Here is a 26173-nt window from a genome sequence, read left to right as displayed (position 1 = left end):
AGTTTCCGCGACCGGAAGAGCACAAAATTCAGGTCTTGTAAACAGAAAACTAGATATTAGAGATGTATTGTACATGGTTTGTAACGATAGACATACAGTGGTGTTAATGTTGAAATATCTTTATTTCAGGTGTGTGGTTACAGACTTTTGTGTGAGGTTTTGAAAGTTAGGTAGGCGACTCTAAGCCGAGAAGCTCAGAAAACTGTTTACTGCCTCCTAATATGTATTTTGACAAAATTGTACCCCTTTTGAACTTTAAGTTAGAAAATGCAGTTTTAAGTTTTACATGCAAGTTAGTATATCCAAACTAATGCAGATGTTTGGTAAAAACTTCACATATTTCTTCGGGTCTGTAAAATAAGGTCATATCTACATATCACATGCCTCATAACTCTTACTTGAGTCAGACTCCTTTTTGGGGTTAAAGTTTTGCATGCAAGTTTTTTTTAAACTAATGCAGATACTGGGTTGAAATTCACACATGTCTTCCATGTTGTAAAGGACATGTCATCGACTTCCATAACTCTTACTTGAGCCGAGTTATGCCCCACTGTTCAAACTTAGAAAAAGTTGGTTAAAGTTTTGCATGCAAGTTACTATCTCGATCGGAAACTAATGCAGATATTGGATTGAAACTTCCATACATGTCTCCAGTGATGTACAGGAAGGTCAAATCATCAATTCCCATAACCTTAATTTTGGACAAGCTATGCCCTCTTTCTTGTGCATAGATATTGTTCTGTTTGTATGCAAGTTGCTATCTCCAAAACTAATGGGGGCATTGGGTTAACATTTCTCATATGTCTTCAGGGTTGTAAAGCAAGGTAAAAACATCAAGTTCCATAACACTTACTTTAATTGTAGCAAAGTTATCCCCCTTTATTTGTAGTAAAAAATGACGGTTAAAATTTTACCTTCAAGTTGCTTTTGTCAAAACTAAGGGCGGTACTAGGTTGAAAACTTCTTATATTTATTCAGGGTTTTAAAGCGAGATCATAGAACCAAGTCAAATAATCCTTGAATCATTATTTCAGTTCTAGAACCGAAAATCATTCATACTGACAATTGCCTTCGAATAGTGGAGCATGCTGTAATTGTTCTTTTAAAACCTTTTACTTTCTTCTAAATGCAGAGTAACTTTGAAATGCCTTTTTGGCATCCATGCCCTCCCCACCCCCCTCCCCCACCCTCACATCTGTAAATACTGCTGAATAGGACAGAGATTGAGAAAAAACTGCTTCTAACAGCAGCATCCATGTCAAGCATATTTCGAGGGTTCCCGATCTGATTCTTAAAGCTTGTAAGTTTTCTTTCTAGGTTCACAAGGGACAACTTGTGTGAAAAATATCTAGGCTTAAGAACAAATAATGAGTGATAAGGACAAATAATCCACAAAAGAAGCCACACATCGATGTTGAAGTTATAAGTAAAAAAATCAACCTCCCTACTTGCCGACAAACCTTTCCACAGACACATATGGTACTGTTGTCTAGTTAGCTCAGTAGTTGATCAATGCACTTTACTGCCGGTCCAAAGGTCACAGGTTTGATCCGATTAGCGAAGAAATTCCTTCCATGGCCATTTGCAATCTACCTCAGTTCATACGAATGTAGAGATGTCAGTTCCTTATGAAAGTGTACTGGTAAGCCACTTAGGTTGCTAAGCTTGTCAGGGAGAGTGAACACTTGTTACCATTAATGACTGTCAGTCATATATGGCAATAAGATTGTTGGAAATGGTGTTCACTCACTCACAGAACCAAACTGAACAACATTAAGAACTGGTACTTGGTCTTTTAAAGTCAAACTAGCGTTTAGCACATTTCATGGCTGTAGCATAGTGAATTCAGTTATGTCATTTTAAACAGAGACATTTTCATAAAAAAAGACATTAATTAGCAGGGGGGGGGGGGGGGGGGGGGGGGGGGGGAGGGAAGGGGAATATATATGCCGAATGCGCCCAGTGAAGGAAGAGGAGTGTTTACCTATTTCAGGTCACGTGATAGGTATGTCGATATTGGGCGCATTCGGAATACAAGCCCGTATAACTCTGACCAGATCACCCGAGTTCACCTGAGTGACACGAATAACAACTGTAGTCCGAACGCTTTCTCGACTAACTGAAAATGATGGAGAACGTTACCTATATGCTAACAGTTCTAAAGCTTCTGAGCTGTAACAATAATCAAGAATGGTTGCTACTTTTGACACATAATAACTTAATTTTCCAAAATAAACTGCTGATCAGACAAGACAGTATCCCTCGATCGTATCAGAAATTATGTTGAATTACATGTAGTGGACTTTATGTTTTATGTATGTGATATAGTGTTGTTAGTTGATTACATTGCCGCTGCGTGTATCTTACAAAATGTTTGCATTTTCAATGACAATACAATAAGTGATTTTTGTGAAGAACCTAATATAGATATGTTTGATGGCCATTATGAGGACAGACAATCTGTTACAGATGAACTGGTACGACCTCTGTCAGAGTGAAAAATCAGACTGGTTTATTATTAATCGACATTTCAGATTCTAGGATCAAGTAACACTTGGAAAAAATGTTCAGCCCATATTGTTTAATAGACTTGAAATTTCTATTTTATGTTAATTTATACTTTAAATTATTCCAGAAGCAAGAGCTACAACTTATACTAATCCTCTTATGTCTACACATGACTCTACTACCCCGAACCATTTCAAATTAAAAGGGTGTTTGGTATTATTATTTCGTCTTTTTATTGTTCTGACTGAAAGAAGGTTTGTCGGCAAGTAGGGGGGTAGAATATTTTACTTATAACTTCAACATCAATGTGTGGCTTCTTTTGTGGATTATTTGTCCTTTTAATTATCACTCATTTTGTGTTCTAAAGACTAGATGTTTTTTCTAAAAGTTGTCCCATGTGAACCTACAAAGAAAACTTACAAGCTTTAAGAATCAGATCGAGAACCCTCGAAATATGCTTGACAAGGATGTTACTGTAAGAAGCAGATTTCTCAACCACTGTCCTATTCAGCAGTATTTACAGATGGGGGCATGACTGCCAAAAATACATATAAGAGTAATGGGACTTGATCATCTGCGGTTAGGTAATGACCTTAAAAAGTAAAAATAGGTTTGAAAGCAATATGTCTATAAATGAGACCCATAATTTACATAAGTTCGGGGGCATGCTCCCCCGGGAAATTTCTTTTCTTAGAACGTCTCTGGTGCGTTCTGGAGGGTATCCAGATGACGAATTTCAATATAAAAATCATACAATCATGGTAGCAAATTTGATTTAATACCGATTTTTTTATCTTTAACAGCCGATCTGAACCACATTATTATAAGTGACCAGAGAGGGTCCATCACTAGATCTTACATATCAAGTAAATGCCAAACTGAATAGCAATGATTTTACGGCACAGTGTTGAAAATCATCAAAATATGCAGAACATTTTCCGATAAAGACAGGAGTTAATTAAATACACGTTTTACACGCTTCAGTCGTAAGCACGAAGAAAACACAAAATTCCCCTGATTGACTATAGATGGCGATGGGCTCGTGTCGTATCAATGATCAGTGCGACATTTTCTATTGACATTGTTATATATTTAAACACGGAAGTGCCAGACGTCGGCTTTTCCTTTTCGCAGATATGTCAACAACATGTTCTGCACTAATTTCCCGCTCTCTATGAATGTTCAGGAGTCCTAACCCGGACAACCGCTTTCTGTACTCATTGTACTGCGCAGATAGGTCTTCATCCTTCTCATAGTGGAGAAGGATCTTCCTGCGGTTGCAGTCGAGACTGGCATCACTAACAGAATGATCAGACATTTTCTGATGCTTGGGTACATATCGGACGCATACTCCAAGCTTCTCAGTGCATCCGATGTCCACCAAATGCGCCAACAATCACATTCCCTGAGAAAGGGGTCTTCGGTGACATCTACTGGCAGGTTGGCACTGTAAAATTGGAACACTTCCTCTTTGCATTGTTCCTGTGAAAACGGACGTGACACCTTTAGCTAGGCTGAATGGGTCATTGTCCACAGGGGATACTACTTTAAGGTCCCTTAGGGGCTATGAGTTTACTCAACCGTAACCCAATATCCAATGGGGACATTGTAGTATGCTCAATTGAAAAAATACTAATAGCGCCTGCAGATACAGTGTACAAAAACATCCATGTTGAACAGCTAAATTAAAGGCAATAAAAATAAATTTTAAATATTTTCGAAATCCATTTTGTAGCGATAAGTTTATCTACCTTTTAATTCATATTTGAAAATAAGGCCAATTATTTTATTATTAGTTTTACCGATTTTTTTTTTGAAAAAAAAGATAGGGCAGGAGGAGGGGAAAAAAGAAATGTCCTCGATTGTAAAGTATTTTTGCAAAATCTCAAACGCAGCACTGTTCAACCTGAACTGAAACTACCAACAAGGCAACACTATCACCAAATGAAACGATGATTATTGAATCAAACTACAGCCACATCCCTGTTCACAAGGCAAACGCTGACAGCCAGAGGACAGACAGTAGTTGATCACAAAAACTTACCTGGTGTACCTGTACTCAGTTCTCAACATGTTCGAAATGTGCATTTTTATTGTTCTTGTATTTTTATTCAAGAAGGTTTGTAATTGCTCAGCAGTTGGTGCCGAGTGGATACTGGTTCAAATCCGGCTACAGCCCATTACCTTTATATGTTAAATGATTAAGGTCACTAATTTTATATTCTTACACAATGTCATACCATCAACTGTGAAACAAGGTTTGAATCACAATGCTCAACGAACCCCATCCGTGGAACAAGTTGGCAGATAAAAGTTAAAGACAATCGTGATAGTTTTTTTTTCTCACATTAAAATAATTTTCTTTGACTTTAAATAATAAGATATCAGCAATAAAAAATACACTTATCATATAGTTTACATTTTTTGATGATTTAAAGATGATACATTAACAGTGCACCCCTTATAAATAAAAAAAACTGGAATAGAACCCTTTTTTGCAGCAAATATGAAGGAGTCAGGACATTTCTTGTTTTGTTATATCCCAATCCATATTCAAAAACTCATCTTTTTTAAGATGCGTATGATTTGTTCTTAAGCATTAAACATTATTTTCATGTATAATCAGTATGGAACCAGTTTTCTGATATTCCTGTCCTTAAACTGTTATTTAATTAAAAAAACCCAAAAAAAACCCCAAAAAACCCCACACATTTATTAATTTTCCTGAAAAAAAAGAGGTAAAATACCCACTACTAAGAAAATCAACATAAAAAATAAGTTTACCATCTATGATCACTGTGTGTGCATCATTTTTGAGTTTTTTTTTAAATCTTACTTTTTTCACTTTCCCAAATTTTAGGGCAGGAGGGCCGGTAAAACTAAAGATAGAAAAATACTGGCGTAAAGTATTTTGGAAGACATAAGTTAAATCAAACTCTTTGGGGAGGCACGAGATAACAGATCTCCGATAAATTCTGCCGCTGATGCTTTTCTTGCTAGTTAGGCCAAAAAAAATCTTTGTTTCCGGTAACTTTGTTTCCGGTAACATGCTAAAATCAAAGGCCTGAAGGGCCTGAGAGTCGGCTAATGATTGATGTACTGGTAGTATAGTCTACCAGTTTCAGTTTGGTTTTAGTTTTTTTCCCCAACTGAACAGAGATCTTGTTACAATAGATGAAATGGACATTCAATCGATGCCTAGTAAAACTTTGATTGACATGATACAAGTATTTAAACCCAATATATTTCTCTAAAATTGAAGAGTGGTTCGCAAAAACAAAAATGTTGAAAGTACAAACTACAATTTGACAGGTGACACTAAGATACTGCCCATGACTATGAATATTTTTCCAGTAAACATTTGCCTCCGGCATTACCAAAACAGGCAATTATCGGCTGGTATATATTCGCACATGATAAAATTTGAATATGAAAATTTATATATTGAAATTTTATAGCGCGGATTGCCACATACAATTTGTAACGGATGGACGAAAGAACTGTTCAGATATTTTTCAGATATGGGGCCTGGCAATAACCGTGTCACACGCTAGGTATTGTTCAATCATATTATAAGGTATGTGAATTTAAAGTATACTTACTTTTGCGTTTAAAGATATGTAAATGTTGCTGAGTGTCAATATATAGTGTCATGAATGTTTACACTGACAGGAAAATTGCGCATTCGAAACTAAGAGAAGTTACTCGGACTAGCTACCAATTTCGGAAAAGATAACCAATATTAATAAATGCAGTTCTTTTTTAGTTAAAACCATCATTTATTCTATTTCAGACCTGTTAACCCCTTAAAAAACCATGTCAGTAGTCCCCAAGTGTATGTACTTTCAATTATCCGTTTTGATTCATGTAGACAGACAGGCCCAGACTTGGCTGAAAAAATGTTTGAGCCATTTTTACGTGGTCGGTAGCAGGGTGGGTGTGGGAAGGGGTGTTCCTTCCCGCTTTGAACTGCAGTCAGATTTTGAAATGGGCATTGTGGCAGGTGGTAAAAGGGCAAATGTATCAAACTGTAAAGTGGCAATATGGGGGGAGGGTGTGGGAGGATACCTCCTCCTGCAAGTAGGGTTTGAGTTATCACCACAAGGAAATTTTGAAAATGTAGACCCTTGATACAGCCTTTGGTGCGATTTCTAACTGAAAATTTTATGTTTCAATTTCTAAATATTACCTAGATTCTTTTTAGTATTACAATATTCAAAGTATGAATGACTGTCACTTCATATTTTTACTTTCAGGTCATGCCTCAGCACTAGAATATAAGTCTGATATTGATTCTACGTATGTATTATAAAAATAAATTCCAGAATCATTTCTGTTACAATAATATCTATCATGCCTGTTACTTGAATGTTAAAATTTCATAACACAGCTCGATATTTACCCAAAATATTATATCCGGATACGATTACACTTTTCTCCAGTTTCAACAATATATTTTACAAATTGTGATAATAGAAGACATTTAGCAGCACTTGGCAGTATCTGACATTGAAGTTTACGGTTAAATCACCTCTTATTTAAATCTTTTCATAAAAAAGTTGTTTCGTTTCGTCAAAGCAGCCAAACATAGACGATCTACTTTCGATTTCAAAAACTACAATAAAATACAATTTAATATTTCGCCGATTTGTTTATTTCTCGAAAAATAAGAATTAATATCATTTTTAATATCAGTAGTAACTAAACAAACCAGTAAGAGCTTCTTCTTCCGATAATTTATCCGTTTACTGACTACAAAATTCAACCCACGCAAAGTCGTAGAAGCATTGTTATAAACAGGTCACGCGTGTTCGCCGAGAAGTGTCCACAATGTAGTTAGGATTCATCCGCGAAGTCTCGCGGAAGAATTAACGTACTGCACATATCTTATTCGGGTCATTTAAAATGAAGCTGTCATAATTTAATTTCATCGATGTGGTAAACTCTTTGATAAGAGACATTCCAATGCTTTCCCACTCAATAAGATACTAGCAGTATGTTCTGGAACTATATTTTGTCTTTCGCTGGATGTTACGCAAGCTTTGTAAGTCTGCGCAATTCATAAAATGCACAGCACAATAAATTTGTTATTTTCGCAATTATTTTAAAGATTATTTTTTGAAACGGACAGGGTAACAAATGGATAATTTGGCTAATAAGTTAATATGCAGTTTTTATTTGAATTTGTGAACATCATATTTGCTATTTTGTGACAAAAGGGCTTAAAATTCGTCACCACAATCATATGCGCAAATGTATTACCAAATCCCGCAGAATCGTTATGCGTGTTTATGCTTAATGAGTTACCGCGGAAGAAAATACGTGGCTTTATTCGAGTATTGCACAATTACAAGTCATAAATATGACAGATTACATCGTATATTGGTCATAGCAAATAGGATTGACATAAATGAACTTCATTCGATCAATGAACTCTTTGAAATTAGAGACAATCCAATGGAACTACATCACTTCGCTGTGTTGTGAGGCCATTTAAGAATGAGAAATCGTGCGATAGCAAGGACTCGTCAAACGCTTGACAGCGTTTAGCCGACTCAAAAATTAGGGTAGGTAGGTTGGAAATTTTTTTTGGAAATTTTTTTATTAAGTGAGACTTCTCGGAAATTACTTTACTGTCAAATAAGGGTGTTGTGCCTTTAGAGCATCAGCAAGTTGATTTCTAACGTCACTGGCCATGTTTAAAGCATAAAAAATGCAGTTTTGCAACCTTTTGTTAAAAAGTTGAAAAAATATTCTCCAAGGCCATAAAACCTTTAGGGTCGGGCCAAACATTTACGGTAGGTCGGGATACCGGAAGCAAATAATATTTTTTTACGCCTTAGCAATGATTTTTTCCCTCTGTAAAACGTTGGTGTTTAACTCAGGGAATGTTTTCAGTATTTCGGTGGGCCCTTAGTATACTCAATGCAATGTTTTGCTTCCCACACAAAATAATCGTCTCTACAATACAAGTAATTATCTGTCTATTTTTCTCAATTATTTCATGATACTGCGACGAAAGAGTATTTTCATTGTCCTTTCTGTCCCCCCCTCATAACAGCCAAAAAGTTATCTGCAGCAATAGATTGCTGAACATGGTAAGGATGTGGCAGGTTCTCTAGAGAGCTCCTTATTACGTGGGTTATGCTCACCAAATAAAAAGCAGTTAACACAGAAGACTCCTTTAGACTTAACCGAATATCGCAACAACTTGTAATCCACAAACCACAAAGCTTGTGCCTTTCGCATTTTGTCACTATTATAAAAAGAAAAAAATATGAGAACTGATTAAACATATCTTGCTGGAGTCGAACCTTGAACCCATAGATTCGACAGCGAGTGCTCTACCAAAAGACATATGGCGACTATACGATTGCGCAATATATATTATTGTAGTATTTAACCAGTTGCTGTACCCACCGTAACAGTTTGCCGCTTCTTGGAAGTTCAATTTCTTATGTTTACATGTTAATTAACACATTATTGACATACATATAATTAAATAAATGCACTTTAAGCAATTCATAATTATGGCAGATGTTCAATTAATTTACTATCATGATGTGGAATATAATTAAATAGATCTAGAACTTACCAGAAGAGATCCTACATCATTCTAAGTTAGCTTACATTTACAGGAAATCAAAAACATGGACTTGCTTCCTTTCGTGAGTTTTCATCTTTATTACAAGACCTTGGGTTATCTGTGCTTTCGAAAACGTCAGCGTTAGGTGGCGAAGTGCCACAGTCAGCCATTTCAAACATTCACGGCTTGTTTACATGTTACATTTGGAAAATACCGAGATACAACGATAAAGCGAGACAATCAAGGGTTATAAACAGTGACACGAAGTAGGTCTGCGGTCGGCCTTTTGTGAGGGACTTTTCTCATTTTGCAATGAAGAACACAAAAATTCAGCGACGACTGATAGGAATTTAATGCCTAACCCCCCCCCCCCCCCCACACACACACCCCTTAGGCATCGATTTTTAATGCAGATTTCGCATTTTTAGACTTTTTATTTTTTTAAAATGCGATTTGAAAATGACGCACGTGCGCTGCACCCAAACTTTTACAAGTGTACCAAAGACGCCTTGTTTAAAGTGTTAATGCATTCGGATACGATCACCCGACTTTCCTAGTCCAACCCGTTGCGTAATTATCACTTTCATTTCATTTCAGTTTGATATTACGACTCTGTGGACGGACCGTCAGGGGAGGTAACTAGAATCACGGATTGGGACTACGACTTTCCCAGCTTCAGGAGGTGGGTAGAATTCAGGTGACACAACTACTATCGCCCGGGTTACACGAGTAATACTCGAGTTATACCTAGGGTGACCCGGGTTAGCTCGAGAAAGTATGCCGAACGCGCCCATGGTGTAGGGTTAACGGACGACAACAATATGAAATTTAGCTGTAATTATATTACTAGTAATATCACACCGGAAGCTGAAGATGGCTGACGGTGAACCAGAGCAAAAAAAACGTAAAACAGATGTCGAACAAGACTTTGATCCAATTTTTTGCTCTTTTTTGACGAAGCGGAATAAAGTCGATGCTCTTGATCAGGCTTTGATTGCTTTGAAAAGGGGGATATGGGATTGTCAATTGAATCTTGCCTCTTTACATATTGATGACTGCAATGCTCGTTCGTTTGTATGTTTCTCGAGAGCAACCTTAACTACAACTCCAATCCAGTGGGAAGATGACGAGAGCCCAGCACAAGGAATTGCGTTTGGAGAAATTTTCGGAACTGGGATTGATGTGTTGGAAAAATATTTGGATAAATCACCTAAAATTCCAGAAGATGAAAAGATGCGACATGCACTGCAGAAACTTCTGGAATTTCTCGTTAAAAAAGGTATATAGTCGATTCAGGTGGTATTGCGTGCCAGGAGTAGAATTCATACGTCCGACTCGGGACTTAGTGCCACGAGTTCCGGTAACCGGACCTCTAGCCCCAGACCAGAGTCTAGGGGTCCGGTAACCGGATCTTCAACCTGGCCTACAAGGATAGGCTAGAGATTTGGTAATTGATAAATTACAACTAAGCAATGACCTTTTGAAAATAGGGGTTGAAATGACTGGGGCTGAAGCGACTAGGAGGTGAAAAGACTTGATACTCAATAGCAGTAGTCTAACTAATTTAAACGACGTTGAAAGCTTTAGATGGGCACATTCTTCCAATTCTAACCCCTTTCTGAATTTTTACGTTCGGAAACTGCTCAGTCGACAGCGGTTGGGCCCGATTTATTCAAATTATTGTGAACTTCCATCAAGAAAAATATTGATCCTTGTTAATTTAACACTTCAAATGACCTTTCAGTAGTAGCCTAGCTGTAATATAAGTTTTGTTTTCCTTCAATCTCAGTTATATAACGATCCGGTTTCAGTTGAAACTTGGATGCGCCTTTTTTTTCATAATTTAACTCCTGTACAGAGCCATTTCGGCGGTAATCCGGATGAAGTTTAAAACTCAATATTTTTAATCAGCCACGATGTTTTTCATCACAATTTGCATTTTTCTTTGAAAAAATAAATCATATTTTCCTTTTTCAGAGTAGAAAAACTGAAATTTGAATCAGATAAATTGAAATAAACATCATGTACAAAATTAATGGCCGACTGTACCGTAAAGCGGACGTACATTTTCCGCTTGGTTTTTAGCAGATCGAAATTAGGTGTTGATGATTGACAAGTTATGAAATGTCAGATCTATATGCTAAAAGGGGTCTAACTGAGTACGCCAAAGGAATTAGGCTACAATGGCAGTGACATGTATTTAGCAGAGACATATATATAATACATATATGTCTCTGTATTAAGTAATTTTACCTGCAGGCCAGGGATTTTCTTTGCCATTTTGGGGAAAGGTCCATGACCAGTAGAATTAGGAAGAATGCGGATTTCTTACATAGATTAGGAAAAATGGCAGGGTCTTTGGATTTTTAGGCCCAAGGGGAGCTTTTAGGATCGCCTGATGTCCGTCATCCGTTCGTCATCCACGTGACAATTGCTTTAAAGATCTTCTTCTCCGAATCCGCAAGGCCCAGAGCTTAGATTTGGTATGTACCATCCCCAAGTGGACCTCTACCAAATTTGTTTAAGTCATGTCCCCTGGGTCAAAATTGGCCCCTAAATAGGGGTCAAAAGAAAAAACTTTGACAATCTTCTTTGGAACCACAAGGCCCAGAGCTTAGATATTTGGCATGTAGCATCTTCTAGTGAACCTCTACCAAATTTTTTCAAATCATGACCCCCCCCCCCCCCCCCCGGGTCAAAATTGGCCCCGCCCCAGGGGTCACTTGTTTTTACATAGACTTATATAGGGAAAACTTTAAAAATCTTCTCCTTTTAAACCACAGTGCACAGAGCTTAGATATTTGGCATGTAGCATTGTCTAGTGGACATCTGTCAGTTTGTTCAAACCATGACCCCCTGGTCAAAATTGGTCTTGCCCCAGGGGCACATTGTTTTATATAGGGAAAACTTTAAAAATCTTCTGAAACCACAATGCACAAAGCTTAGATATTTGGCATGTAGCATTGTCTAGGGGACCTCTACCGAGTTTGTTCAAGTCATGAACCCCGGCCAATATTGGCCCCCACCCCTGGGGCACATTGTATTATATAAGGAAAACTTTAAAACACTAATTCTCAAAATGAAGGGACACAAGTAAAGTAGATTTTTTAAAAAAAGAAACATCAATATTTTGGACAAAAATGTTTATTTTCATAAACAAGAAACATTAACAAACAAAAATAAAAAGTATCAGAACTCAGCTGCTTCTGGCAGCAATTGAAGTTGATACATTACAACTAGGTGTATAATTTACATTGTAATCTACGTTATGTGGCATGTACAACATAAATAAACAAATAAACAAACAACATTGCTCGTTTTACCTTTGCCTTTGTAACCATTATGCTATAAAACGGTCTTACCGAAACTCAAAAAAAAGTTACTGGACAGGAGGTCCTGTGAAGCTCAAAATTTTACTGGACCTCACTCGAGTTTATTGGACCGGAGAAATACATACGGTGACCGGCCCAAATTTTGGAGGGTTATTTCCAAAATTCCAGGGGTCACCTATATTTCATTATTCATACATATGATACCACCTGCTATAAAATTTGAACGTCAATAAAAGCAGAGTTTAAATCACTTGAAGAATGCATAATTTAAACAATTCAAATGCATATTAAATTTTGAATATTGTTTAACATCTTCATCTCAGACTGCTGCATAATGACATTGGAAACGAATAATTATGATAAATGCAGAAATGAACTTTTTTTGGCATACTTTGAGAAGCAAAAAAAATTCCAAAAAGTAAAAAAAAAATCTTTTACAGACTCCGAATTTTTAAAACCTAACAAAATATCAACAGCAGTTGCAAATCATAAATTTAGAAACATAATGCCATATAATCCAAAAGTTTATTGGTCAAATCAAAGGTAATGATGGCTCAATCTGACTGAAGTACTTGATCTTCTAAACGAAGATCTGAGAACGACCCATTCACATTCGTCTTCTGTATATTTTGGATTTCCAGTATTGCTATTTTTATTTTATCCAATCAGACGACTTGTTCGAATGTCAAAGAGTAAGAAAAATGTGCAATCATTCCAGGGCTCGAACCCGGGACCCCTCGCTTACAAAGCAAGTGGCCTACCGACTGAGCTAACCGGCTATCTGATAAATTACGACATAAGAATTATAAATATCAAAAGTCAAGGCTACAGGTAGATTTGCAAGATGTTGTAAGTTAGGCACTGATTGGCTAGCGGAAGGGTCGTCAGAACGAGGCAATGAATAGGTCGTTCTCAGATCCTATGCGTAGCTAATAGGATATGTACTTTAGTCAGATTGATGATGGCTACTCTGACTTTCTACATTGTTGTCAATTAATTAATCTGCTTTCCCTTGCCGACATGCATTGTTATTGTTTCTTACTTTAGGTTTCAACAGTAACGCACGATTTTACTCAATGCACAAAATCAATTAGTCATTTTAGTTTCGTGTGTTTGATTGATGTTTTAAAAGTTTTGACCAATAAAAATCATCGTTTCAAAATTTTGAAGGACGGAGCATATTTTTGTTGACGGGTGAAATCGCCGTTTCCTTTTAACTCAGTTTGAATTGAAATTTAAAGTATGATCATTCCATGTATTCTGATAGATATGTACACTATTGTTCGTAAATATAACAAGTTCAAGGCTATCTTTTAAACGCCGACATGTGCGAATTATCAATAATTAACACTCCCTCAGTCGGCCAGGCTGTGTAATTACCGACAGAGCTTTATCGGATCCGCGTGATTTTATTAGCCGGAATGCGAAGCTTCACACGTCAATTCGACAGTTGTCGGCACATGAAACAAAGTAGGCTGGTCATTGAAATTGATTGACGCATTGAATTTGCCCTGTTGGGAGATTAGAATGTTTTAGCGGACAGGCGGTCCTGTGTTCTGTCGCATTCAATCGGACCTCTTGATTTTTTGCCAGACAGGTCCGTCGATCCGACGGAGTTTCGGTAAGACTGATAAAACAATACAAAATTATATATGAAAACAGTATCTCAGGTCGTTATAAAGGAAACATGTTTTCCGTTTAAATTGTAAATATATGTAATTATAAAGCTCAAATTTTTCACTTTAAAAAGTTATGCAAACTTAGTTAAATACTTAACGTAACTGTTTTTAGCTCAAGGGGAGCTATTCTGATCACTCGTTATCCGTCGTCTGTCTGTCTGTCTGTCTGTCTGTCTGTCTGTCAACAATTATCGTGTGAACACTCTAGAGGCCACATTTTCTGCCTGATCAATATGAAAATTGGTCAGAATGTTTGCCTTGATGAAATCTGGGTCAAGTTAGAAACTGGGACATCTGGGGTCAAACACTAGGTCACGGGGTCAAATCATAGGAAAACCTTGTGAACACTCTAGAGGCCACATTTTCAGCCTGATCTAAATGAAACTTGGTCAGAATGATTGTCTTGATGAAATTTGGGTCAGGTTCGAAACTGGGTCATCTGGGGGTCAAAAACTAGGTCACAGGGTCAAATCATAGGAAAAGCTTGTGAACACTCTAGAGGCCAAATTTTTGGCCTGATCTAAGAATGATTGTCTTGATGAAATCTGGGTCAAGTTCGAAACTAGGTCATCTGGGGTCAAAAACTAGGTCACGGGGTCAGATCATAGGAAAACCTTGTGAACACTCTAGTGGCCACATTTTCAGCCTGATCTGAATGAAACTTGGTCAGAATGATTGTCTTGATGAAATTTGGGTCAAGTTTGAAACTGGGTCATCTGGGGTAAAAAACTAGGGCACGGGATCAAAACATAGGAAAACCCTGTGAACACTTATGAGGCCACATTTTCAGCCTGATCTAAATGAAACTTGGTCAGAATGATTGTCTTGATGAAATCTGGGTCAAGTTCGAAACTGGGTCATCTTGGGTCAAAAACTAGGTCACAGGGTCAAATAGGGAAACCTTGTGAACACGCTAGAGGCCAAATTTTTAGCCTGATCTAAATGAAACTTGATCAGAATGATTGTTTTGATAAAATCTGGGTCAAGTTCGAAACTTGGTCATCTGGGGTCAAAAACTAGGGCACGGGGTCAAATCATAGGTAAACCCTGTGAACACTCTAGAGGCCACATTTTCAGCCTGATCTAAATGAAACTTGGTTAGAATGATTGTCTTTATGAAAACTGGGTCAAATTTGAAACTGGGTCATCTGAGGTCAAAAGCTAGAAACTACGTCACTGGGTCAAATCATTGGAAACCTTGTGAACACTCAAGAGGCCACATTTTCAGCCTGAACTAAACAAAACTGTGTCAGAATGATTGTCTTGATGAAATCTGGATCAGGTTCGAAACTGGGTCATCTGGGGTCAAAAACTATCAACACCAACGCTGACACCGGGGTTGATGCAATACCTCTACATATTCTTCGAATAGTCCAGCTTTAAGTTATAATGGCAGTGTAATTATAACGTGTTAAAGTGTATAGGTAGCATACTAACAAAGTGTATAGGTAGCATACTAACATTGCTCGTAATTCACCTTTTTAGCTCACCTGAGGGGTCACTTGTTTTACATAGGAAAATACATGAAAGTCTTCATGTCTGACAGCACAATGTTTTGAGCTGAGATATTTTGCATGGAGCGTCATCTGGAGACCCTTTAACAAAGTTGCTAAAATAATGTCTCTGGGGTCATAATTGACCCCCCATATTATGACCCCCCAGGGGTCACATGGTTAACATAGATTTATATAGGAGAATTAAAAAAAATCTTCTTTTCTGAAAGCAGAAGATTTAGAGCTAAGATATTTCGCCTGGAGCAATACTTAGAGACCATCAAACAAAGTTGCTAAAATAATGTCCCTGGGGTCAAAATTGAACCCGTCGCAGGGGTCACATGATATTATTATGTTTTACATAGGAAAATATAAGATTTCTTGTCTGACAGCACAATGTTTAGAGCTTAGATATTAAACATGGAGCATCATCTGTTGACCCTTTAACACAATTGCTTAAATTATGTCCCTTGGGTCATAATTGGCCAGGCCCAAGGGTCACATGTTTTACAAAGAAAAAAATCTTCCTGTCTATAAGCATGAGGTAAGTGATATATTACCTAACCCGTTTCTCAGGTGAGCATCCCAGGGCCACTTGGCCCTCTTGTTTACTATTTTTGTATGATGATCCTTATTTGCATAGGTCAGAGGATAACTCCGCCCCGACAGGTCAAATAAAATGCACAATACAGGCTATTACAGCTATGAAAATTGACATAGATAACGGCATGCGGATTTCATCCTTGACCTTTGTTGACATTGACCTTGACTTACTGACCTACTTTACTGTTTTCCAAGCTAGCCTACAGCTATGAAATTTGACATAATTAGAAAACTTTGCATGCAGATTTCATGTTAGACCTTGACTGACCTTGACCTACTGACCTACTTTACTGTTTTTCAAGCTACAGCTGTGAAACTTGACATAGTTAGATAACTTTGCATGCAGATTTCGTCTTTGACCTTGAACTTGACTTATTGACCTACATTACTGTTTTTTAAGCTACAGCTATGAAACTTGTCACATATGCATGATTTTGAATGTAGATTTCAAATGTGAACAGTTTAGCATGTTCAGCATTGGTTGACCTTAAGTCCTTAACTGCAGTGATACTCAGGTGAGCGACTTGGGTCCCTCAGGGGCCTCTTGTATTTGATATACAATAGCCTTTTCTGTCAGCCTTGGTAATATTCATAAGTCATTAAACATGACTCTATACATATATTGAAATACACACATGCATGCCAGTGTTTCGAACTTGTTCTTTTGAAAGAGAAGTGGTGATTGCAAATTATCTTAAATAAACCGGAAGACATATAGCTTTAAGTATATGAAATCTAGATTGTGCAGGGTTTCAGTGGTACTCAGTTTAGCGATATAGGGCCATCATGGCCCTCTTGTTAATCACAAGGTTGATAAATTTGACCTTCTTGTCCTTTAGTGCACAGGCACTGGGGTGAGTGATACAAGGACAATCATGGCCCACTTGTTTCAGAACTGTGTAAATTCATTAAATTTGCCAGGTTTGATCTCAGTTCAATGCGATTTGTTTCTATTATTTGCAGATTATCAACCTTTATTCGAAAACCAAGAGAGGGAGTCAGATTGGTCTGTTGTTGTTGCCCAACATCTGTTGTCTGTACTGACAGTTGACAGTACCTATACTGTATCTGCAGCCCCGTTTACTCAAGCAGGACTGCCACCTAAATGTCCCTGCCAACTGAAAGATGACTTAATTGGGAAAGTAGGAGACACTAGCTTTGGTATGTACAATTTGAAATGGAGGAGCACACTTGTACTAACTACTAAGTTTTCTTCCTTTAATAGGTCACTAGGTGAGCAATGCTCATGGTGAGCTGTTGTCCGTTAGACTCCTGTAGCGTAAAAAACCCTATTGGCATCTTAAGACCCTTTCAAACTTTTAAATTAGTATCATATTTTGTCAGACAAAACTCAGTTTTGTAATATATTCAAATACCCTATGTCCGTGGCTCCTAAATGTTGCAACATGAGAGACATGAGACAAAAACTGACACTTTAGGCCAACGTAAGAAATGACCTGAGACACAATTTTACAATTTTCACTTGATTGTACATACTAGGAAAATTCTCTAAAAAATTCTAAAACTAAATCAGAAAGATTTTTAAGTGCAAAGATTCTCAGGTGAGCGATATAGGGCCATCATAACCCTCATGTTTAAGCTGCAACTATGAAACTTGATACATGTGCATGATTTTGCATGTAGTTTACAAATGTGAACAGTTTAGCATGTTCAGCGTTGGTTGACCTTGAGTCCTTAATTACAATGATACTCAGGTGAGTGACTTAGGTCCCTCAGGGGCCTCTTGTCTAGTCTTTTGTGATTGAATAATGTCAAATTGACCCCACCCTAGGGGTCACTTTGTTCTTCAGAGGAAAAACTAAAAAAAATGATAAAACTAAACCAGAAGGTTTTAAGCTTCGATATTTGACATGTAGCATGGCCTAGTGGACCTCTACCAAGATTGTTCAAAGCATGACCCCCGGGTCAAACTGACCACACCCCAGGAGTCACTTGATTTTATGAAATTTAACCAGATGACATAGAGATTATATATTTTACTTGTAATAATTGGTCAGAATGTTTGTCTTCCTCTGCATTGGGATTATAACTTAGGTCATTTGGGGCCAATTACGTCAAGTTACCCAGGTGAGCGCTGTATCTTGTTTATTATCTGGCTGTCTGGTTTAATATTGAGTATAATTACATATCTCCATGTCATAAGAAAGTACAGTTTTGTAAGACCTAATTAAGATCTCATATTCCTTCAGGTTGTAGGAAAGGATGGCACGGACATACAGACATTATAATGGAGGAAGATATTGCAGTCTCAGTAGCTCCAAGTGAGGCATCTGGAGACTCCACGGTAGAACAGACGCTTGATGACACTGGTACTGATGTATCTGATGACAGATCTGTTTCTTCTGTTGAAAATAAAGCTAGTCCCGATTTCAAAAGAAAGGATTTAATGCAGATCAAGGCTGAGACAATTGTGTTTTCATTTTTGCAGCACAAATTAAAGAAAGGCATTTTGGAGAATACTTTAATTCCTAGCATAGGAATCTCAAGTCGTAGTTTGTTGCTAACTTTTTATGACTCACAGAATGATGTGCTTCTCTCTAGTAAAGCAATTCGTCTTTTTGACCAAAATACCATAATAGTCTCACCTGTTGTGGCTCTTTGGCTGACACTTAATTATAAACTCTTCTGTACAGGAGTAACCAAACGCATGACAAAATATAAAGCTGACTTCTTCAAAAGGGTTGATGATCTTCTAAATGAGTACTCAGATCATGTAGAAAAACCTAGTCCTGTGCAGCGCAACACACAAGACGATCTATTTCCCTGGTTAGGACTTACAAGGGGCTATGAATTTCCAAAAAGACGGATTCCATTCGTGTTTTTAAAGCCAGATCGTTAGGGTCATAATATTTTAGCACACCAAGTTTGTACAAATCATGTCCCCGGGGTCAAGGAGGGTCACTTGATTTTACATAGGCATATATAGGAAATACTTTAAAAATCTCTTGTCTGAAACCACAAGGGCCAGAGTTTAGATATTTGGCATATAGCATTGTCTGGTGGACCTCTAAAAATCATGTCCCCAAAGTCCAAATTGACTTCACCCAGGGGTCACTTGGTTTTACATGTGGTAAAATAGGGAAACTTTTAAAAGTCTTCTAAAGAAACCAGAAGGCCCTGAGCTTATAGCATTGTCTAGTAGACCTCTACCACGATTATTTAAACCATGTCCCTTGGGTCCAAATTGACCCCGCCCCAGGGGTCACTTGGTTTTACAAAATAAAATTATGGTTATATAGGGAAAACTTTAAAAAAAATTCTCAAAATAAGCCAGAAGGCCCAGAGCTTAGATATTTGGTGTGTAGCCTTGCCTAATGCAAATCTACCAAGTTTGTTTTAATAAATACCCCTGGATCCAAATTGACCCCACTCCAGGGATCACTTTATTTTACATAGGCTGATATAGTCTGAAACCACAAGAGACAGAACTTAGAAATTTGGCATGTAGCATATTTGGCATTTAATCTGAGCACTACATAAAGTGCCTATATTTCTCAACAAACAGCAAATTTAAGGTTGACAGTCGTTAAATTTCAGTTAAAGCAGAAGTAGATTACTTTTTAGGTTGTACAATAAATACAATCAAACCTGAGTACAAGACACGAGTGTTAGGTAGCGGCAAATGTTGTCTTTGTTGACATGAAGTCACATTCACAGTTCTTTCTAGTATAGATAATAGTACACAGTGATCATCCTTAAATAGCCCAATATTGGCCCATACATTACAAATGTGAACACTTTTATATCTATAATTTACATAGATTTATAAAGGGAAAAACTTTGAAAATCTTCTTGTCCAAAACCACAGAGCCTAGGGCTTTGATATTTGTTATGAAGCATCATCTAGTGGTTCTCTACCAAGATGATTAAAATAATTTCCCTGGGGTCAAATATGGCCCAGCCCCGGGGGTCACATGGTTTATATAGACATATAGGGAAAAACTTCGAAAAACCTCTCGTCCAAAACCACAGTGTCTAGGGCTTTGATGTTTAGTATGTGACATCATCTAGTGGTCTTCTGCTAAGATTGTTCAAATTACCCCCCTAGGGACAAATAATTATGGCCTCGCCCTGGGGGTCATATGGTTTACATAGACTTACATAGGGAAAAACTTGGAAAATCTTCTTGTCTAAACCACAAAGCATAGGGCTTTGATATTCGTAATGTAGCATCATCTAGAGGTTCTCTACCAAGTTTGTTCAAATTATCCCCCTAGGGTCAGATATGGCCCGCCCCGGGGGTCACATGGTTCATATAGACTTATATAGGGAAAAGCTTTTAAAATCGTCAATAACCTACAATATTCAAATTTGGACCACATGTATAGTTTTGAGTGGCAAGATGAACCTTGACTTGGACCATGTGCATAATTTTGTGTACCAAAAAATAACTTTGACCTTTACATTGACCTAGTGACCTACTTTCACATTTTTGAAGGTACAGCTTTCAAATTTGGACCACATGCATAGTTTTGTGTTTCGAAATGAAATTTGACCTTGATTTTGACCTAGTGACCTACTTTCACATTTCTCAAGCTACAGCCTTCAAATTTGGACCACATGTATAGTTTTGTGCACCGGAAAAACTTTGACCTTGAGATTGACCTAGTGACCTACTTTCACATTTTTGAAGGTAAAGGCTTCAAATTTGGACCACTTGCATAGTTTCATGTTCCGAAATAAAATTTGACCTAGTGACCTACTTTCACATTTCTCAAGCTACCGCCTTCAAATTTTGACTACATGCATAGTTTCGTGTACCGAAAAAAACTTTGACCTTGACATTGACCTAGTGACCTACTTTCACATTTTTGAAGGTACAGGCTCCAAATTTGGATCACATGCATAGTTTTGTGTTTTCGAAATGAAATTTCACCTTGATTTTGACCTAGTGACCTACTTTCACATTTCTCAAGCTACAGCCTTCAAATTTGGACCACATGCATAATTTTGTGTACCGAAATGAACTTTGATCTTCAGAATGACCTAGTGACCTACTTTCACATTTCTCGAGCTACAGGCTTCAAACTTGGACCACGTGCATATTTTTGTGTTCTGAATTGAAATTTGACATTGACTTTTACCTAGTACCTACTTCCACATTTCTCAAGCTGAAGCCTCCAGATTTGATGTATACCGAAATGAACTTTGACCTTGAAATTGATCTTGTGACCTACTTTCACATTTCTCAAGGTACAGCTTTCAAATCTGGACCACATGCATGGACCACATGCACAGTGTTGTGTACCAAAATGAAATTTGACCTTGATTTTAACATTGAGCTAATCTTGAAATGGGAACACTCAAAAATGGTTAAGTGTTGGGCGCCAAGATCACTCTGTGATCTCTTGTTATAAATTTTGTATAACTTATGGAATCTCCTCGAGCTCAAGTAGAGACAAATTTCAAAGTGATAGCCACTATCTAAAACGTTTGCAGAGAACTCATTTTACCATTAATTTTAATAAAAGAAACATCAAACTATCGGTAAACAATTATAAAACACAAAATAAAAATGTCAATATCATTTTTTCTATGGTGCCTCGAGTAAACGGATTTAATGAAACAGAATTCATACTTCAACATTGAAAAAATAAGGTCAAATGCTGTGTTTCTGTTTTGAATTTTGCTTACTCCATTTAAAAATAACCTTAGGGCAGATGTAAAACCTACCTAAATTTCTTCCAGAATATATAATCGAAGAGGGAGAGCAAAATAGAGAACTTTCACCGCGTGTAACTGAATATTTTTAAAGATGTGTAACCACTTCTGTTTAATTAAGTAGTAAATTCACTTTGAACACCAAGAAATCGTTTATAAGATTCATCTTTTTTCCATTTTTAGCTCATCTGATTTTTTGAAAAAAAATGATGAGTTATTGTCATCACTTGAGCGGTTGTCGGCGTCGGCGTCGGCGTTGCCTGGTTAAGTTTTATGTTTAGGTCAGCTTTTCTCCTAAACTATCAAAGCTATTGCTTTGAAACTTGGAATACTTGTTCACCATCATAAGCTGACCCTGTATAGCAAGAAACATAACTCCATCTTGCTTTTTGCAAGATTTATGGCCCCTTTTGTACTTAGAAAATATCAGATTTCTTGGTTAAGTTTTATGTTTAGGTCAACTTTTCTCCTAAACTATCAAAGCTATTGCTTTGAAACTTGAAATACTTGTTCACCATCATAAGCAGACCTGTACATCAAGAAACATAACTCCATCTTGCTTTTTGCAAGAATTATTGCCCCTTTTGGACTTAGAAAATCAGTTTTCTTGGTTAAGTTTTATGTTTAGGTCAGCTTTTATCCTAAACTATCAAAGATATTGCTTTAAAACTTGCAACATTGTTCTACCATCATAGGCTGACCCTTGTACAGCAAGAAACATAACTCCATCCTGCTTTTTGAAGATTTATGCCCTTTTGGACTTAGGAAAATATCAGATTTCTTAGTTAAGTTTTATGTTTAGGTAACTTTTCTCTTAAACTATCAAAGCTATTGCTTTGAAACTTGCAAGACTTGTTCACTTCATTAAGTAAGACCTGTACAGCAAGCAACATAACTCCATCCTGCTTTTGCAATAATTATTGCCCCTTTTGGACTTAGAAAAATCATTTTCTTGGGTTGAATATTATGTTTAAGGTCAACTTTTCTCATAAACTATCAAAGCTATTGCTTTAAACTTGCAAGTTTTTCACCATCATAAGTGGACTCTGTACATCAAGAAACATACTCTATCTGCTTTTTGCAAATGATGGCCCTTTTTAGCTTAGAAAATCATGGTAGAATATTTCATTATACAAAAAAATTCAGATGAGGTCAGCACCGCAGGCGTGCTCTTGTTGTACAAGAAATCAATATCTTGAAGATAAAGACTTTTTAGAAAAAGGAATTGGTCAGTAGGCTTGACCTAGCCCTAATGCGTAAGTAAGTTGTAGGATTGATCTCTTCAAAAGAGTTTCATAGTATTAATACTTAGGACAGTGCGACTCACGTCCGTAGAACCATTTGTTTCTGTAATGCCTGAATGACAATACTTCACCTGGATCGCTGCTCAAATTTTGATATAATGTGGAATTGCAGGGCTTCTCTTACTTGACTATATTTGTGATTCGTATTGAAGTTAATCCTGAAATGTCATAATGCATATTTATGCGCCCCTTCAAGAAGGGGTATATTGTTTTGCAGATGTCGGTCGGTCGGTATGTAGACCAATCCGTTTCCAGATAACTAAAGAATGCTTGGGCCTAGGATCATGAAAGTTGATAGGAAGGTTAGTCATAACCAGCAGATGACCCCTATTGATTTTTAGATCTGTATGTCAAAGGTCAAGGTCACAGTGACCCTGAACAGTAAAACAGTTTCCAGATTATAACTCAAGAACGCTTGGGCTTAGGATCATGAAAGTTGATAGGAAGGTTTGATCATCACCAGCAGATGACCCCTATTGATTTTGAGGTCAGTATGTCAAAGATCAAGGTCAGTGACCCAGAACAGTTGAACCGTTTCTGGATGATAACTCAAGATTGTTTGGGCGTAGGATCTTGAAAGTTGATAGGGAGATTGGTAATCACCAGCAGATGACCCATATTGATTTTGAGATCAGTAGGTCAAGGTCACACTGACCAGGAACAGTATAACGGTTTCCAGGCGATAACTCAAGAACGCTTGGGCCTAGGATCAGGAAAATTGATAGGGAGATTGGTCATGACCAGCAGATGACCCCTATTTTGAGGTCATTAGTTCAAAGTTCAAGGTCACATAGGCCAGGAACAGTTAAACGGTTTCTTGAACGGTTTCTGGACGACAATTTGAGAACGCTTGGGCCAAGGGTCATGAAAGATGATAGAGAGGTTCATCATGACCAGCAGATGACCCCTTTTGATTTTGGTCAGTAGGTCAAAGGCCAAGGTTACAGTGACCCGGAACATTTAAACCGTTTCCAGACAATTACATGAGAACGCTTGGGCCTAGGAACATGAACATTGATAGGGAGGTTGGTAATGACCAGTAGATGACCCCTATAGATTTTGAGTTCAGTAGGCCAAAGGTCAAGGTCACATTGACACAGAACAGTTGAACCCTTTCCGGATGATACCTTGAGAACGCTTGGGCCTAAGATCACGAAACTTAATAGGGAGGTTGATCATGACCAGCAGATGACCCCTGTTGATTTTGAGGTCAATAGGTCAAGGCCACATTGAAGCAGAATAGTAGAACTTTTGTTTACAGTCAGCAAATAATTTGTTCCTTCTGCAATTACTGAATGGATTACAGGGGGTGGGGAGCATTTCGTGTTCGACGAGCTCTTGTTTCACATTAATGACGTGCCTAGCTCAAAATGTGTTTGATGTAATTTAATGAAACCTTGCACGAGTCTGTATCATGACCTGACCTTGCACACTTTGCATTCTTCTTGGGATTTTAAGTGCTAATTACAGAGTTGCAACCCTTAAGATATCCAAAATAGTGGATTTTTTGTTTGTGATGCTCGTAGCTCAAAAAGTTTATGGCCTAGAATAATGAATCCTTGAGGCTAGTATAACCCCTTAAGATCGCAAACATTTGAATTATTGCCCCTTATCTGTGACAAATGTTCCAGTGGGGGACAGACCCATGTGTTCTACAGACATATTCTAGTTAAATGGTTTACTGTATTAAGGGCCCCAGAGTGTAAAGCAAGATGTACCCTTCAATTAAATTAACGGTTTCTCCTAAACCACTGCATGGATATACCTGCACTACACAAGCATCCATCACAAGTTTGGTCAAATGGTTCCATATGACTGCAATTTGAGGCCACCGGAGTCGGCTATACAAGATTATTACATGTCTATATAAATTGTAGGTCCATAGTTTGTGCTATTGACTTGCGACAGTTCAAGAGTAAAATATGCTGTTCAAAAGAAAAAAAAACCGGAAATTTATTTTATATGCCCTTCAATAAGATACTGGGTGACTTTCCAGGTTTGTCTTGAGGCGATATTGTCATGCTACAAGTGGTACTCGGTACTCGTACCAAAGACGTATTAAAAAAAATGGCACAAGTGGCTTCCTCGCTTGGCGCTCAGTATTAAGAGGATATTGCTAGGACTGGTCAGCCCGGTGTCAGTATAATGTGACTGGGCGTGATATTCCAGCGAGGCAGCACTATAAAGTTGGGCATTGTGCTCACTGCTACAAGTAGACACCATCGTTTATATGGCTGAAAAATTGTTGAAAAAGACGTTTAACCCGAACACGCACAAGAGGTACTGGCTGGTCTAGTGTGCCAATATCGCCTTCGGTCACATCAGCCATGTTTTATAAAGGGGTTTGCCTTGCTATAATGGCACACCTACTGCAATAATGGTTTTCGAGAAAGAAATATCTAACTTGGTTACTGATGTAGATTTGGCGTTGCCCGTCCGGCTGTTTATACACGAGTCTGTCCAAACTTGAAAATGCTTTTTATTTCATTTAAACATGCCCGGGTGCCTAATGCAGAAAATCTTAAAATGCCGATGTAATGAGACAAGCACAGCAGAACATTCGCAATGGTATACGGTTGTGCGTGTGTCAGGAAATTGTCGGACCCAATCTTATTATGCATGGTCACCAGCTACATGGAAATTAAATAAGATGTTTCAGAAAATCTTAAATCATATGCTTTAAAATGATCAAATCAAGTATTATATTCAGTCTTAAATGTTACATTTCAGCAACCAGCATTATTTTTTTCAATTGTGTTTTCATAATCTAAAATTTTAAGTACTACGGTAGTATCGCTACCTGGTGAGAATTCTGTTAACTGCTAGTAGCTGCATAATACTGGTGCGCTGTTTTTTTACATAACCCACAGTAAGTCAAAGCAGGAAGGTCTAATACGTATCAGTTGTTCCAGGTCAAAGTGTACAAGAGCGCCGACATCATTTAGAGATTTTTTATTCGCCACAAACAAGTGTAAGTCTAAACATT

The 26173-nt window shown here is 37.6% G+C and overlaps 1 protein-coding gene across 1 annotated transcript; it reads left to right on the top strand.

Annotated features, from left to right (window-relative positions):
- The first annotated feature begins 9812 nt into the window (after window positions 1-9812).
- Window positions 9813-21831, top strand: LOC123524120 (uncharacterized). Its single transcript, XM_045302069.2, has 3 exons — window positions 9813-10373; window positions 17165-17362; window positions 18412-21831. The coding sequence occupies exons 1-3, from the start codon at window positions 9968-9970 to the stop codon at window positions 19059-19061; spliced, it is 1254 nt and encodes a 417-aa protein (XP_045158004.1). The 5' UTR covers window positions 9813-9967; the 3' UTR covers window positions 19062-21831.
- The last annotated feature ends 4342 nt before the right edge of the window (window positions 21832-26173 follow it).

Source organism: Mercenaria mercenaria, chromosome 3, assembly GCF_021730395.1.
Source record: "Mercenaria mercenaria strain notata chromosome 3, MADL_Memer_1, whole genome shotgun sequence".
Lineage (NCBI taxonomy): Eukaryota > Metazoa > Mollusca > Bivalvia > Venerida > Veneridae > Mercenaria > Mercenaria mercenaria.
Note: the sequence above shows the minus strand (reverse complement) of the source record. Positions and strands in the feature narration are given on the sequence as shown.

Excerpts from the sequence above, each read along its gene's own strand:
- LOC123524120 (XM_045302069.2), top strand. The coding sequence starts at position 9,968 with ATGGCTGACGGTGAACCAGAGCAAAAAAAACGTAAAACAGATGTCGAA. Across the intron at positions 10,374-17,164 it reads GGAATTTCTCGTTAAAAAAG|ATTATCAACCTTTATTCGAA; the intron begins GTATATAGTCGA and ends TATTATTTGCAG. Across the intron at positions 17,363-18,411 it reads AGTAGGAGACACTAGCTTTG|GTTGTAGGAAAGGATGGCAC; the intron begins GTATGTACAATT and ends ATATTCCTTCAG.